Below are 14,808 nucleotides of genomic sequence, written 5' to 3'. Positions count from 1 at the left end.
CTTTTTTTTTTTAGGGGGGGGCGCTAAAACATTATTGAATTAGCTTAGTTAGTGAAGAGATGGTCTACACAAGAAAATTGTCCAAATGATCGTAAACCTATTATATGGGCTCAACCAATTTAATCATAAACTTTTTAATTTGACTAATTTAATCATAAACCTTTAAACAATTCGTCGATTTAGTAATTTCGGTCAATTTTGATCGAAATCATTGACAATGTTGATTTTTGTAATTTTTTTAGAAAAAAATTGAAAATTTTCTTATAAAAATGTAAAAATCATCTAAATTAACGCTGGTCATGCCAAGTAAGATGGCTACCATCTATTTCAACAATTTCTGATGAAAATAGACTAAAAAGAATTATATTAGCAAATTATCAAAAGATTTAGCACCAAATGGACCAAATTAAAAAGTTTAAAATTAAATTGACTATTGTGTAATAGTCTTAATTTTTTTTTTTTGACAATTATCCCTACAAATATTGTATGTTATTTTAAGCATTTTTTCTTTCCTTTCGAATATTACAACTTGGTTACTTTACTTTTATATAACACTAGTAAATGTGCACTAGCATAATATACATAGTTTTTCTTTTTTCAAGTGTTTTTTATGCAAATCTTATGACTTAGTCACTTTCACTTAAATTTAATTCAAGTATATGGGCGCACGTGTTTGCAAAAAATTGGAATATGAAAAATTAAGGGTGAAAATGTTTGAATCATATAGTAATCAACAAATTATATATAGTATGCAAGACATTGTATGTGTGTGCGTGTATATACTGCAATGTTTGCATTTTTTTTGGAAAATTATCTAAGAATAAAAAGAATCATATTTCAATTCTTATATATGTAATTGAATCACTTACGTATTTACTCATGGATTCAATATGTATAAAATGAGTAATCGAGAAGATTGAAAGAATAAAGAAAAATTGAGATCCCCTCTGCTTCATATAATAATATAGATAAAACACCGAAAATCATTAACAAAATATCAAATCTTGATACATAAATTCGTTATAAACTTTCATGATTTTTTTAGAACTTAAAATAATTTTATTCTAGTCCAAAACATGAAAAAAGAAGAAGAAAAAGGTCAGAACTTCCCGTAAAAAAAAAAAAATTAAAGCAACTCCAAATGGTCCGTGTTCTCTTAATTTTGGCGATGGCCCTGGTTTTCTTTTTTGCCATAGTGAAGAAATTACCCCAAAATTATGTTCTCATCTTTGACTGGATCTGGACATGTCCTTTTTTTTAAAGGCAAAAAGTTAAATGATTGCACAAACATATGAACATATTTGGAAAGTAAATTACCTAAATCTCATTTCTTCATGCCCATTCTTTTATGGGCCAGGCTGGTCTCTCTCTCTCTCTCTCTCTCTCTGCAATCACTTACTCAAATGTCTATAATCAAAGGCAATCGGTACATCAAAGAACACACAATCAAAAGAAGAAAAACTGAGAGAGAGAAAGAGAGAGAGAGTAATGTAAGACTATACATTAAAGAACCGGCCGAAGGATGGTGGACAAGATGATCACAAATTCGAATCACCTACAAGCATAAGCACTAAGATCATGACTTTTCATGATTAGTCGATTAACTTAAACCCAACACTCAAAAATGTCAAAAAGCTCAAGTAAATGTTCATCAGCTGCTCTATTCCTGGAAGACTCAGAGATCAATTTCCACTCGAATTGCAATGCTCTGTACGTAAATGAGTTCAGTAGGTCAAATCATTCGGAACTAACATCGACCCCTCTTTGCTTCAAGAAATCCTTGGCCTCAACAATGTCCTGCGAAAGATTCAACTCTCTTGCCTCAATGCAAAATTTAACTAAATGTTCTAATTAAAAAACAAACTATAACTGAACAAAAACGAGCATAAAAAATGGGCAGGTCTAGAATACATTGCTAAGTTCCGGCAAATTGTCCAACAATGGAGCAGTCATTCTGAAAGACCAAATTCATATGATTCACTGCAGCTGTGTGCCATCCTATTATCACATCATAGACATTTCACTACGGTCTTCCACCCCTCCTTCCGGGGAGATCAAGCACAACAAGCATGAGCTTACCTACTCAGAGAGAACCTTAGAGAGCAAGAAATTGTGCTAGATGTAAAGTCAGGTTCAGGTCACCCCATACTCCTGTGATTGACCCATGAGTCAGCCTTAACACAGGCGGGCGGGTTGATAAACTAAATTGAGTAACAAGTCCTCCTGCTGAAGAATGCGTCCCTCCTGCCCCACTAGCCCTAGAATTCACAGTGATCCACAGTGCCCCACTAGTTCTTATGACATGCAGTCTCTACAAACCACCCACTAGATTAAATCTAGTAACAACTCCTCCTGTTTCTTTTACTAGCTGAATGTAACCCTGTTACTTCGCTAGAAAGATGATCTACGGTCACCTAATATACTCAACTAGCTCTTAGGGGACTATATTCCCCCGAGACCACCCACCACCCCCCAAACAACATGCATAGAGTGGTCGCTGACAAGCCATTGAGTAAATACCACATGTATTGTTTTGAATTTCAGACCACCTGCTTCTGGAGGTCAAGACAAAGTCTAACTTATGGAGATATAATGATATATGACACCGCAGCCATATAACTTTACCACTTCCATGTGCTCCCAGGGGTCATAAGTTAAACAAAAAGCTCCAAGAAACCTGATAAAGCAAGCAGCAAAGTGCCAACCTAAAAAACTGGACAAAATATCATAGATTGGCTGAACATGAAACCAAGCGAAGTCTTGAGAAATACCATTCAAGCATCAAATCCGAAAACATATACAGACCTTCTTCGAGAAATGTTCGAGAGACTAAATATGTCAGAAGGTCATGATCTTAATGATGTTTTTCATTTGAGATAAGAAAAAATATTTATATATAGGCAACAGAACTAGCTCCCTCAAGAAAACTTCCTTTTAGGCATTCAGTCATGCAATTTGCATGCAGCACACCACCAGTAATATTCTAACTTAAGAAATTCGAAATGGAACCCATTGAGAGGCAAAAAAAGATTGTCGACATATGAGCCTTGTCCAATAACAAGATTAAGAAAATTCGAAAAACAAAGTACCTGCTGCAACAACACTGCCTCTTGAGGACAAGTTGGAAAGTGCATTAGGCCGATGCCAACCATTAGCAATCCATAGCATCCCAGTGAAACAATGAAATATATTGGTAGCTGAAGAACAATTAGAAACTCAAAACATCAAGCTATGCACAAAAGGAAGGATCTTAAAGGAGATCAGAGAAGGGGAAGGCAACTAAAAAGATTCTCACCAACCAAGTCTGACTTCGTGGAACTACAGACATCTCCAGGAGACCAATCCACACGGCAGAGATAGCCACCAACAAGGTAATTATCTTCACAATATGCTTCATTATGCCCAAGAAACCCGACCCTTCGTCACACGAAAGTACAAAAATCAGACCAGCAAGAACTGTTCTCCCTCCAAATTAGCAACAATATATTTCGGCCGTATCAGCGAGTAACAGACTGCCATTTCAGGATATTCCATACAGAAATTTCTCACACAAAACATTTATACGTTGCCTTTTCACATTCAAGCCAGTACTGCAAACATTTATGCACACCACCATAAGTCAATCCTACTCTTCCCTAACTAATCAGGAAATTCTAAGACACAGGCAGGCATCAAATATATACCTGATTCGACTCGAAGAATTTGTCTGAATCCGGGGATGAAAGAGAAATTCAGGAAGCGGATCCGGTTTAGCGGGATCGTAACCTTAAACCCATCAAATATTTTTCAAGAATTAGCCAGAGCTTCAAGAAAAACCAAACCTTTCTGATCGGAGGGAAGAAAGAACCGGTAAGAAAGGAAAAAGAGAAAATAAAAATCGAACCTTGAAATATTATTCGAATTGGTGATGCTTTCAGAGTCGAACCCACCAAAGCATCTGATGAAAGCTTTACGGAGAGAACCCGAGCCGACGATCGAGGCTCTGTACAAGGAAGAGCGAAGATTCGAGCGTCGATTACGCTGATGGTTCGGCAAATACGATGAAAAAGAAGAGAGCAGAAAGAGGAGCATCGCAGGAAGCAGACCGACGGAGGAAACGGAGGTGGAGATGGACCGGGCTTGGGCCAAATGGGCCTGCATCAGACTTTAGCGGGCCGGACTTTACATCAGTTTTGATTCTCCTTCCGCCGTGGATTCTCACCACCTAAGTCTGTATTATACTCAAGTGATAAGGAAATAAAATAAAATTACGGTCCTCAAGTTAGCGCGGTAAAAAATTTATGGCATTTATAGTGTTTTTTTTTTTTTCCAAAGAGCTGCATTGAAGAAAAAAGAATGGTTTTGGCCCAAAGAAATAAAGAAGAATGAATAGGAATGAAACGGAGCATATTTATCCTGGATCTCTTTTCCAAAAGTCGATTCCAAAACATAATTCTCAAAATAGAGTCTCCCTAAACTACTTATCAAAATAGACTTGTTTTCGTCCCATCACTCTGAGGAGTTGTCTAATTATCGTCCTCCTAATCCATGGAAACAAATTTTAAAACTTTTCACAATAGTTATTCTTGTCAAATGTAGAACCAATGTAGCATTAATGATTAAAGCTGGAGCTACAACCACGCATGTCATTATATGTCTATGTTTTGATTTTTTTGGATTTTACAGGTCTTATGTTTAATTTTAACTAAAAGAAGAACATGAAGTAGTATAGTTAAAATAACATAGACCATATTGAACGTAAATATGAAAGTAAATTGACAACAATCTCATTTAATTTAACGTAAAGAGTAAAATTCTGAAAAATATATATGTTTAGTAATTAATAATTAATTTGAAGTGTAAAATATACACCAATCTCGTGTGTATGCTACCATCGAAGCGATCGCCCCGGTGGCAGGGGAGTTGCATGTTCTTCTCGAGATCGTGAGTGAGCGAATCTCTCAACGGCCCAAAAAAAAAAAAAAAACATGGTCCCGACATTTAATCGGGCGTGCTGTCCGGCCCGCCAAAGTTCGGACACAGGCCCATTTGCACAAAACCCTAGTAAGTCGGACACACAGGATTTCTTATTACACAAAAATACCGCAAACCCTAGCCATATATAAACCGCTCTCCACCTTCCTGTCCGAGTCGTCCACCTCCAATTCCTACTCCAGTCGCCGCCGCTTCCTCGCCCTCTCCCTCTCTCGAGCCATCGAAGGTACCTCCCTCTCTTTTGAGTTCATCTCTTCTCATCCGTCGCTTTCTGCGATCGTGGGTCGTCGTCCTCGAGGTTCCGGTTCTTGCTTTCGCGTCTCTAGCTCGATGTGCCCGGCTTTGTTCGGTAGTTTTCGGTTCGCCTGTTTCGGTTTTGCTGATGCTTGGACTTCGAAAGATGCGATTTTTTTCTGTGCGGATTGACGTCCTTGTGGTTTGCGAATGGTGTCGGATCTCCGGTCGGTTGCGTTGGTGTCTCTGATCTTGTAGTTGAAGGGACAAAATTACACTGGGTCGGATCTTAGATTCGTAGGGAAGCATGGCGTTGGCTGGAATTGAGCTTGTTGATGGACTGAAGGGTCCTTTCTTTTTCACGCTTTGAAGGAGATTAGATGGTCGGAGAGGAAAGATGTGAAGTGTCTGCCCGTTTGTCTCCGAAGTTGGGAGGAAGCGATTTGTGGGCTCGGGGGAATTATTTAGTTGTTTTGTATTAGCATCAGTTTGCTTCCTCTTTGTTGCCCAAATGGAAGGAAGTATTTCTCGTAGATCAGTTCTGTTCACTTTAATCCAATTCTTTCGAACCGATGATTGGTTGGGTGGAGGCTGGCGAAAGGAAGGGATGTGAAACTGTTTAATTTTATGTTATTGCCTCGATGTAATGTGACTTCATTTTGATTTGCAGGGTTAAGTTACCAAGAGGAGTGAAGATGGCTTATGCTATGAAGCCGACGAAGCCGGGGTTGGAGGAACCTCAGGAGCAGATTCACAAAATCAGGATTACTCTGTCCTCCAAGAATGTTAAGAATCTTGAGAAAGGTCTCTTTATACTTTTTGGCTTCTACGTTGTATTTTCTTGTGAATTGTTCTCTGCTTGGTAATATGGTAAAAAAATTTCTGCTGATGTATTCTAGTCTGATATTGGTACTAATATTCGACAGTCTGTTCATTTAGACTAAACAACGGGGAACAAAAATCTATTTGGCTTTGTCCAAGCAGTGAACCCCTCGTTTGAAAAACTTGATAGTCTTAACTTTTCTGCTTTTGTTATGTTGACTGTTGAAAATACCGAGAATTCACTGAGGTCCTAAAAATTTGGATGGAAATGCATGAGCTCCTTGCAAATTATGCAGACTGCTTTTAGAATATCAACTCAAGCTACTTTACCTTATTGAACAACATATATATTCGAATTGAACACCAGGTTTGGGTGGCTTTTTCTGTTTCTTGGAGCTACCTTAGATTTTCGAGGCTATTTTTGTTTACTTTGTTGAAAAGGCATATAGTGTTCTTGTGTTTGAAATTATGTTGCATGTAAAAGTGATGCTTTTGTTTATCAGTGTGCTCTGATCTGGTGCGTGGGGCAAAAGACAAGCGTCTTCGGGTCAAGGGACCGGTGAGGATGCCCACCAAGGTTCTTCACATCACCACTAGGAAGTCACCTTGTGGAGAAGGTATTTAATTGAAAACTTCTGCCCAATGCCTTTCGTGAGATGAGTGAGTGAATATGTGTGATTTCTGATGCATAGCCCTCCATAATATGATGTTCTCTGTAGAATAGTTATCATGTGGTTGTTACTCCACATTAGAGGTGCTGATACTGTATTACTTTTGCAAATTCATGTCGGAATTCAGAAAAGTTCTTGTTTTCTAATAATTTCTTGTGGATTTTTGGGCTATCCACATGTTTGCCATATATGATTCGTTTGGCCTTGAAGATTGTTTATTCATAGCTGAGTGTATTTGAGCCAATAACTGAATACATGCTCTGATCACGGTCGATGTCTCAACATTGTTATAATCCCGTTTAATCTCTGCACACTGCATTGTGGTTTCGGTTGAGTTTTTGTCATGTGCTCTAAATGAACTTGACTGTCCTCTCGCATTGATCAGGAACCAACACCTGGGATAGATTTGAGCTCCGTGTCCACAAGCGGGTCATTGACCTCTTCAGCTCTCCGGAAGTTGTGAAGCAAATTACCTCCATCACTATTGAGCCGGGTGTGGAGGTTGAGGTCACCATTGCAGACTCTTAAGTCACTTGCTACGAGTTGTCTCTGAGAGATTTGTTGTCGGTTGAGATATGTAGGGATTATATAGCTTTGTTATCCCAGTTATGTCTTGACAATTTTGAAGTCTTTTTGATATGCAGAAGGATTCTTGTTTACTATTTCATTTTTCAATTTCACCTGGATAAGCTTTTCTTAGAGTTCTCCTTCAAGACCTAGCTCGAGGATGATGGATGATTAATTTGACTCGCGATGCATTCTGTGTTTTATTGACCCCGCAACTCAAATTCAGGAATTGTGAATTTTTCTTCGATAGCCCGACCTTGTGATAGGGCATTTGCTTCTCTTTTCTTAATTGGAATTATCACCTCGATGTTCTTGGCCGTGTTTCTCATCCAATTTCTGCATGGATTGATTCTTTGTTGCCGATCCTGACTTTCGGCCGATTTAGATTTAAATTCTGGTGGGACGATTAGGCAATTGCGTCTAAGCAAATGAGTGCATAATGAGTGCATCATGAGACAGGTCTCTTAATTCTATTATATAGTTATCGATTTAATCATAAACTTTTTAATTTGATTAATATGATCCTTATTTTTTTTTAACGATTTATCAATATAGTCTTTTCAGTTAGTTTTTTTAGCCAGAATTGTAGGTGGGGCCGTTGGCTGAGCAATTGGGTATTTATGAAGTCTTGAAAGTTCCAGTATCGTGGTCTCTTTACTAAACAGAGAAAGGAAAAAATGTTTCTTGGGTTCGATATGGATAATTACTTGAATGGCGCTCAAAAGTGAGTCCTAAAGTCCGAGTTCGGTTACTGAGTTGATTGGAACTTTCATGGAACCACAATTCCCAATGCGCCAATCTACCGGTCATTAGTACCACCAAAGTGAATTTTTCTTTTTTAATAAGTTTTACTCTAACTGTCGTCTCTTTCAAAATTTTAATTTTTTTTTCCAGAGAAAAAAAGTCATTATTTAAAAAATAGAATACATTATTGTGGATATATATCATGAAACTAAATTAAAAATTCATCCATTGTGAGGTAACGTAAAGGGTTTGGACTATTTCTCCACCCGTTTTTGCTAACACGCGCTTTAAGTTGATCGACTTTTCAGTTAAGCATATATTGATGTTTAATAACATATTTTTCATAAAATCGCTCATGAATTACTGCTTTCTTCTTGAAGAGAATAATTTATGTCTTTCTTCGAAAAGGCAAAAAAGAAAAAGAAAAAAAAGCACACATTACTCAATTTTGAATTTAGAGATAAGTGCATTAGTAAATTGTTACGAAGATACTATTGAGTAAAAAAAATTTCAAAAAATGTAATGCAATTAAGTTGTTCCGTTAATTTCGTTAACTTGGCTTATAGAAAATGCTAACATGACATCTTTTTCTTTTTCTTTTTTCTCTTCTCCTATATGGTGATAACATAGCCAAAACATGATCCAAATATTGTTTTTAAATAGAAATATTATATAAGTGCAGCCCTCACTATCCCATCAATGCTAAGAAGGGCCAACCATGGTGGGGGAATGGTCAGCTAGGGTAGCCCCTACAGGCACTTGCGTGTGTTAGCGAAGGCCACAATTGTCATACCCCGAATCCTTGTGAAAAGGCAACTAAATCGGTTAGATCTCCATCTATTATTAGTCGGTGATTTGGCCCACAAATATATCTTAGACTAATATGCTCATATCTACAAGCCCTCCATTGGGTTCATAGCAATATTGAGCACTCAATTGTCATCCTCCGATACAAGAAATCCAATCCATAAACAATCTTACATATTAGAATGCATTTCACAAATCAATCACCAAAACCTTTCATAACTTAACTCATCCAACAGAAATACTTTCCATAGAACATTCTTCAATCATTTAAAGACTCGTCTCATAAATTGATTTTATAAATCAAATCAAATCAAATCAAATGCATGTCATAAAGTATTTCACAAATCGAAATATATATAATATTTCTCAACTTTGTTCATCAAACAAAATGTATATTTTCACCAAACAGTTCTCACACCATATACAAATACCATAATGCAATAGATGCTCAATCCAAATTTTATGCAACAAACATCTTATTCATAACTTATTAAATATCAATTTTTTTTTTATCATTTTGAAGACATGATTTTATAAATTCTCAAAAGAGATAGTATCATTCACTTGGTAAAAGCCGAAAATCAACCTACGGTAGTTATTTGAGTCAATGCACTTGCATTCCTATCAATTAATTGAAAAATGATATTATGTTAAAGTAAAAAATATTGAATTTTGTTTTTGGAGGTCTGTTAAATTTCGGATTTGGCAAAAGTAAGTTATGCTTGTATTTTTCACTTAGAAAAAATATGTTACTTACTAGGCCGTGGTAGCTTATTCCTTCTTTTTATTATGTTTTTCAAGCCTCTCATAGTAGCCGTTAGAATGAGAGTATTGTCACATGAATTTTTGGGAGTTGGATATTTTAAGTATAATTGAGGCTATGTCATTCGGAGAAAGGATGGCCATGTCACTCCCTTATCCCTATAGGATTTGGAGTGTGATAGCAACGCCTAGAATTGGCGTTGGCGACTCCTTCGAGCTGGCGGCGACAGCTTGGTCGGCCACCCTTCCTAGCCCTAACTCCAAATCCCCCCCCTCCCCCCCCTACCTCCAAACCCAAAAAAAAGGGAAGTCATAAAAATTAAAAAAAAATTATTAAATATTCTTTAAAAATGTCCATGTTAGTGGATTTTGGCCAAAATTGACTAGATTTATTGAATTGACAAAAATTGAAAAGGTTTAAGACTCAATTGGCAAAATTGAAAAATTGAAATCTTTATGACTAAATTAATAAAAATGCAATAAATTTAGGACTTTTTGGATAATTTTACCCACACACAAGAGTTTTTTTTTTTTTTTTGGTTAGTAAAAATGCAGTAAATTTAGGACTTTTTGGATAATTTTACCCACACACAAGAGTTCATTCTATTCAATATATGGTATTGACTGAATAAAAAGATCCATGGATCCAAATAAATTTACAAACCAAAATAATTCAAAGAAATCATATTGCAATGTGGCTTGATCTTCTACCTTCCTACAAAGAAAAGGCGGACAGAAAGAACTTAATCGTGAAACAACTTTTTTGACCCTTTTACGGTTCCTTTACAAATACTCTAATCTTAAATTTACTAGATAAAATTTAGGAAAAAAGATTGAATACCACAGCTTATGTATTGTATGATTCACTGACATTTATTCAGTTAATGTCCTTACTTTTGAAAATCCAACCAACGTAAATGTAGCGTATTTTATCTTGGCAAATCGCAACCAAATTAAGCAAGAATAAAATGCCGATAATTGCATTTGAAAATACACTTAATTGTCTCTGATTTTTTTTTTTTTTTTTGCTACCACTTAATTCTAATTGAAGCCAGTGTTTTGAAAATTTGAAGTAGAGGAAGCGTGCGGTTGCGAAAGCTGTGCAATAGGAGAAGGAACTGTTCACGAAGTTAGATTGGATAATAATCAATTGTGCAAAATGGATAGTTACAAAAGATACGCCGAATCTCGGAAGATGTTGAGATATTAATCAGGGGCACGTTGGCACATTTCAAGGGGGACACCTAAAAGAATCAATGAGAGAGAAATTAAAGGAGAATCGACTTTTGGTTTGTTAGTCTACAGCTTTTATCTTTTATTCACCAATCAATTAAAGATAAACGATAGATAAAGATTCTTTCCATATCACTATCTCATGTTATCAATATGTTGCTGATATTCAAAAATATGCATAAATAAGATGTTTGTATAATCAATTAAATTAGGGGTGGCATGACTTGCAAGTTAGTTTTTCAAATCAGAATTAAATAGGAATTCCAAACCCTATTCATGCATGAGAACTAGAAGAACTTAACCTGAAGTATAAATATAAACCCCTCTTTTCTCTGTCAGATGTTGCACGCTCTTCTGATTCATCACCAGTCGCCGCTTCTCTCTCCCTCCCTCTCCATCGCTTCCACGAAGGTACTCCTCTCTCTCTCTCTCTCTCTCTCTCTTCTCTTCTCTCTATCTCTAACGTACTGTCTTTCGCTTATTAGGGTTTCACGTGATGGCTATCTGTGAATTTGATGTCGAAGCCTTGATTTTGAATCCACGTCAAAGTAGAGCTCGTCCTAATGATCTTGAAAGAGATACCTAGCAATGTAATTGCCAATGATCTCAATTCCCGAGCAGCTAACCCACCAGTTTCGTTGCAATCACGTACACGCCTTGATCGTTAACGTTGTTGTCATATTAGGGTTTTTATTGTAGAGAAGGGAAAAGGTTATTTGAATCGTCCATGCCCTTTGGTTACATTTCGTCGGTCCTCTTTCTTTTCGCTGATGTGATCTGACTGTGCTTTATATAGCTTCTCAATGATGGATTACCCCACTGAAAAAAAAATGATGGATTACCCCATCAAGCCGACGAAGCCTGGTTTGGAGGAATCCTCGGAAGAGATTCTTAGGATCCGAATTACTCTGACTTCGAAGAATGTTAAAAATCTTGAGAAAGGTTTGGTTTTTTCGTCTCTCTCTTATATGTCGTGTTTCATTGTGAATCTTGTTGAAGAGTTACATTAGTGCCTTGATAACGAACGAAGTATTGGTTATCCGTCGAGGATTTTTTTTATACAGCAACATGCTAAAGATAATATGATCTCAATTCTGAATGGATTCCAATATCAAGCGAAAAATGTTCTATCATTTTTAGGGTCCTCATCAAACTTCCTGAGGATACTTATTAAAGAGGTAAATTTGTTATTGTTACTATATTATATTGCTTAGAAGCGTGTAATTTGTGTAGTTTGTTTGGGAAAATTGTCTAAAAATAAATAAACTTATTATTTGCCATGGTGGTCAATTCAATCATAAACTATTCTTCTAAATGAAAATTTTAAAAGGTTTGAATTTGTTTATGATCAAATTAACAAATCTTCAAAGGTTTATGAGTGAATTTGTATAATAAGTTTTTAACTTTTTGGACCATTGTCCTAGTTTGCTTGTTTTGGTAACTATTTCTCAAGAATACCTTCATTGTAGACTTATATAATTTAAGGGACTAATACTAATAATTACAAATACTTCTGCCTGTATAGTATGTGAATGATTTAATATGTTCTGATGTGTCTATGTATTTGACTTTAAATGTCTATAAGTTATTTGCAATTAAAGTAGAGTGCATGTGTAAATGATCTCATATCTTGAATGTCATTCTATTGTCCCATTCAGTTAAGATTTTAGGGGCATGAACGTATCCAAACCATCGAAGATTTTGCACCTCAGATGAGTCTCACTAAACTCAACTATTAACCGGATACGTGCTTGGTCCAAGCAATAATTTTTTCTGTGATTTGAAATTACACATTACAATTAGCATGTACATGATGTGGTTAACTTTTTCACCATATGTTGCTAGTGCTTGCTCTTTGGAGATATCCACATTCTTGAGTTCATGTAATATTTAAGCTTTTAGTTGCTGCTATACTTCAGTTTCTTTGGATACAACTCCTCCTCAATGGAAATAGTATTAGCAAAGGCATAAATTCTTGATTTTCTTCCGAGTCGTGTTTTCATTTTGGATTCTGACATGGACATTGATCTTTCAACAGTTTGCGCTGAATTGATTCGTGGTGCAAAGGAGAAGCATCTCCGGATCAAGGGGCCAGTGAGGATCCCCACCAAGGTCCTTCGCATCAACACCAGGAAGTCGCCTTGTGGAGAAGGTACTGAAATGATGGAACATTTTAGCCTGGTTCCATGTAGGTTCATTCGGATATCGCAATTTGGAAAGATTATCCTATATCATGAACTTGTCTGTCTGATTTTATTTGTATCAGGAACCAACACATGGGATCAATTCGAGCTCCGCATTCACAAACGGGTCATCGACCTCTTCAGCTCTCAGCAGGTTGTCAAGCAAATCACATCAATTACTATTGAGCCTGGCGTGGAGGTTGAGGTCACCATTGCCGACACCTGAAGTTGGAGGCTTATCATGTGTTTCTGTTCAAGGCATTTCTTGGGTTGGCATAAGTAGGGATTGCATAGCTTTGTGGATTTTCGAGTTGCTGATTTCAATTTTTCTTAAACTCGAGCTTTGAGAAGCACACTTTTAGAATAAAATTTTCTGCAACGAAGCAGAACCCTCCTTAAAGTTGAGATATTTCCTGCTCATCAAGGAAACGCCTGGCAGGGTTTGCATTTATGCATAGTTGTATCTTTTTTTCCACTGCAGTAGAAACGAGAAACCCTCCATCTTTAACTCTTTTGGCTGTCACTTTCAAATGGCACCGCAGAAAATAGAGCAAGAACAATCACGTAATCAATAGAAAACACTCTCGAAGCGATCTAAAAACTTATTTGAAAGTTCAAATTACTTGTAGCTATGGTCACTTGTATTAGATGCAGATAAATGATAGGAAGTTAACATCAAATAAAAACTCAAGCCATAGCTTTTGCATGTGACCGAGTTAAATCACAGCATAGTTATTGTGTAATCTGCGTTGACAATATGAAAGTAATCCCAAAATATCTTCTAAATTCATGTCACATGCAAGAATAGTAAATGCCATAAAGTCAGAAGGATGAAAGTAATCCCAAGATATCTTTCAAATTCATGTCACATGCAAAAATAGTAATTGCCATAAAGTCAAGTACCAGGAAAATTTTAGCGTGCAGTATTGTTGGATTGAGGTTGCACATGGGTGATTGCAGATCTTGCGGATGCGTGGCACGTGTTATGATTAGCAGCGTTGACATTGTTGCAACTCTAATGCTAACCCACCCCTATTTGGAAAATCAACTAACAAGTTCCCTTGCTTGTGGAAGGTGTTCTTGGCTCTAATAAATCCTAGTAAAATTTCAAATAAGCGTATGAAGTGAAGTAATTTAATTTTATTTTGTAAAAAAAGGATTAAAGTGGATGTTTTAAATAAGGATCTGAAGAGACCAAATTAGTCTCAAATAAAGCTCTAAGCTTGCCAATTGATAAAAATTTAAGTAGCCAGCGAGCACTTGATTTTCCCAACAATCGAAACAGGGCAATTTTGGCCAAAACAAAATCTAGATAAGAATTGAAAAAAAAGCTAAAAAAAAATCTAATTACGACCCTCTCCTGGCGCCACATCAGTAAAAAAATTATTAAAAAAACTAAAATTCAAGTTACTATTCGTCGCAAGTTACTGTTCATCATATTCATCCTGACGATTGCTCAGCCTAACTCCTCCGGCACACATTCGTCACTTCCCCATTACCACCTGGACATCTGGGAGTGTTTGCGCAAGTTTTAAGGTCCGATCTGGCTTCGAAGCTTTGCGACCGCCATGGCTGCTCGAGCCCGAAGCTTGGCCAGAGGGTGAGCCCCAAGCTTCAAGGTCGGATCCGACTCTCTATTTCGCCCACAAACGTCAAACTCAATCTACATACTATCAAAATCACCCAAAACCCTAGCTTTCGCACCCCACCTCGCGTCCGGCCATCTAATCATCGCCACCTAAAGCCTCCCCAGAGCCCTAAACCACCACCATTCCCATCTTCGCCGACTAATTCTTCAGGTATCAAATGCA

General features: G+C 36.9%; 3 protein-coding genes across 4 annotated transcripts; 2 read left to right on the top strand and 1 right to left on the bottom strand.

Annotated features, from left to right (window-relative positions):
• Positions 1 to 1,395: 1,395 nt before the first annotated feature.
• On the bottom strand, positions 1,396 to 4,060 carry LOC104426597 (dolichol-phosphate mannose synthase subunit 3). Of its 2 annotated transcripts, none has more exons than XM_010039700.3 (5): positions 3,884 to 4,060; positions 3,684 to 3,765; positions 3,296 to 3,417; positions 3,090 to 3,197; positions 1,396 to 1,797 (listed from the first exon to the last, which is right to left on the bottom strand). In XM_010039700.3, the coding sequence occupies exons 3-5, from the start codon at positions 3,395 to 3,397 to the stop codon at positions 1,738 to 1,740; spliced, it is 270 nt and encodes an 89-aa protein (XP_010038002.1). In that variant the 5' UTR covers positions 3,398 to 3,417; positions 3,684 to 3,765; positions 3,884 to 4,060; the 3' UTR covers positions 1,396 to 1,737. The 2 variants fall into 2 exon arrangements, with proteins under 2 accessions (XP_010038002.1, XP_039160113.1); XM_039304179.1 differs by having other exon boundaries at positions 3,296 to 3,413; positions 3,685 to 3,765.
• Positions 4,061 to 5,078: 1,018 nt separating this feature from the next.
• On the top strand, positions 5,079 to 7,483 carry LOC104426596 (40S ribosomal protein S20-2). Its single transcript, XM_010039699.3, has 4 exons — positions 5,079 to 5,200; positions 5,879 to 6,012; positions 6,534 to 6,647; positions 7,087 to 7,483. Exons 2-4 carry the CDS (start codon positions 5,904 to 5,906, stop codon positions 7,227 to 7,229), a joined length of 366 nt encoding a protein of 121 aa, XP_010038001.1. The 5' UTR covers positions 5,079 to 5,200; positions 5,879 to 5,903; the 3' UTR covers positions 7,230 to 7,483.
• A 4,161-nt stretch (positions 7,484 to 11,644) lies between these two features.
• On the top strand, positions 11,645 to 13,381 carry LOC104426594 (40S ribosomal protein S20-2). Its single transcript, XM_010039698.3, has 3 exons — positions 11,645 to 11,756; positions 12,853 to 12,966; positions 13,081 to 13,381. Exons 1-3 carry the CDS (start codon positions 11,645 to 11,647, stop codon positions 13,221 to 13,223), a joined length of 369 nt encoding a protein of 122 aa, XP_010038000.2. The 3' UTR covers positions 13,224 to 13,381.
• The last annotated feature ends 1,427 nt before the right edge of the window (positions 13,382 to 14,808 follow it).

Source organism: Eucalyptus grandis, chromosome 11 (assembly GCF_016545825.1).
Source record: "Eucalyptus grandis isolate ANBG69807.140 chromosome 11, ASM1654582v1, whole genome shotgun sequence".
NCBI lineage: Eukaryota > Viridiplantae > Streptophyta > Magnoliopsida > Myrtales > Myrtaceae > Eucalyptus > Eucalyptus grandis.
The sequence above is the reverse complement of the archived record's forward strand: the minus strand, read 5'-3'. Positions and strand labels throughout refer to the sequence as shown.

Coding starts and splice junctions, on each gene's coding strand:
- LOC104426594 (XM_010039698.3), top strand. CDS start 11,645: ATGATGGATTACCCCATCAAGCCGACGAAGCCTGGTTTGGAGGAATCC. Junction 11,757..12,852: donor TGTTAAAAATCTTGAGAAAG/GTTTGGTTTTTT, acceptor ATCTTTCAACAG/TTTGCGCTGAATTGATTCGT. Junction 12,967..13,080: donor GAAGTCGCCTTGTGGAGAAG/GTACTGAAATGA, acceptor TATTTGTATCAG/GAACCAACACATGGGATCAA.
- LOC104426597 (XM_010039700.3), bottom strand. CDS start 3,397: ATGAAGCATATTGTGAAGATAATTACCTTGTTGGTGGCTATCTCTGCC. Junction 3,198..3,295: donor CACGAAGTCAGACTTGGTTG/GTGAGAATCTTT, acceptor ATTGTTCTTCAG/CTACCAATATATTTCATTGT. Junction 1,798..3,089: donor AGGCAGTGTTGTTGCAGCAG/GTACTTTGTTTT, acceptor AATCTTTCGCAG/GACATTGTTGAGGCCAAGGA.
- LOC104426596 (XM_010039699.3), top strand. CDS start 5,904: ATGGCTTATGCTATGAAGCCGACGAAGCCGGGGTTGGAGGAACCTCAG. Junction 6,013..6,533: donor TGTTAAGAATCTTGAGAAAG/GTCTCTTTATAC, acceptor TTTGTTTATCAG/TGTGCTCTGATCTGGTGCGT. Junction 6,648..7,086: donor GAAGTCACCTTGTGGAGAAG/GTATTTAATTGA, acceptor CGCATTGATCAG/GAACCAACACCTGGGATAGA.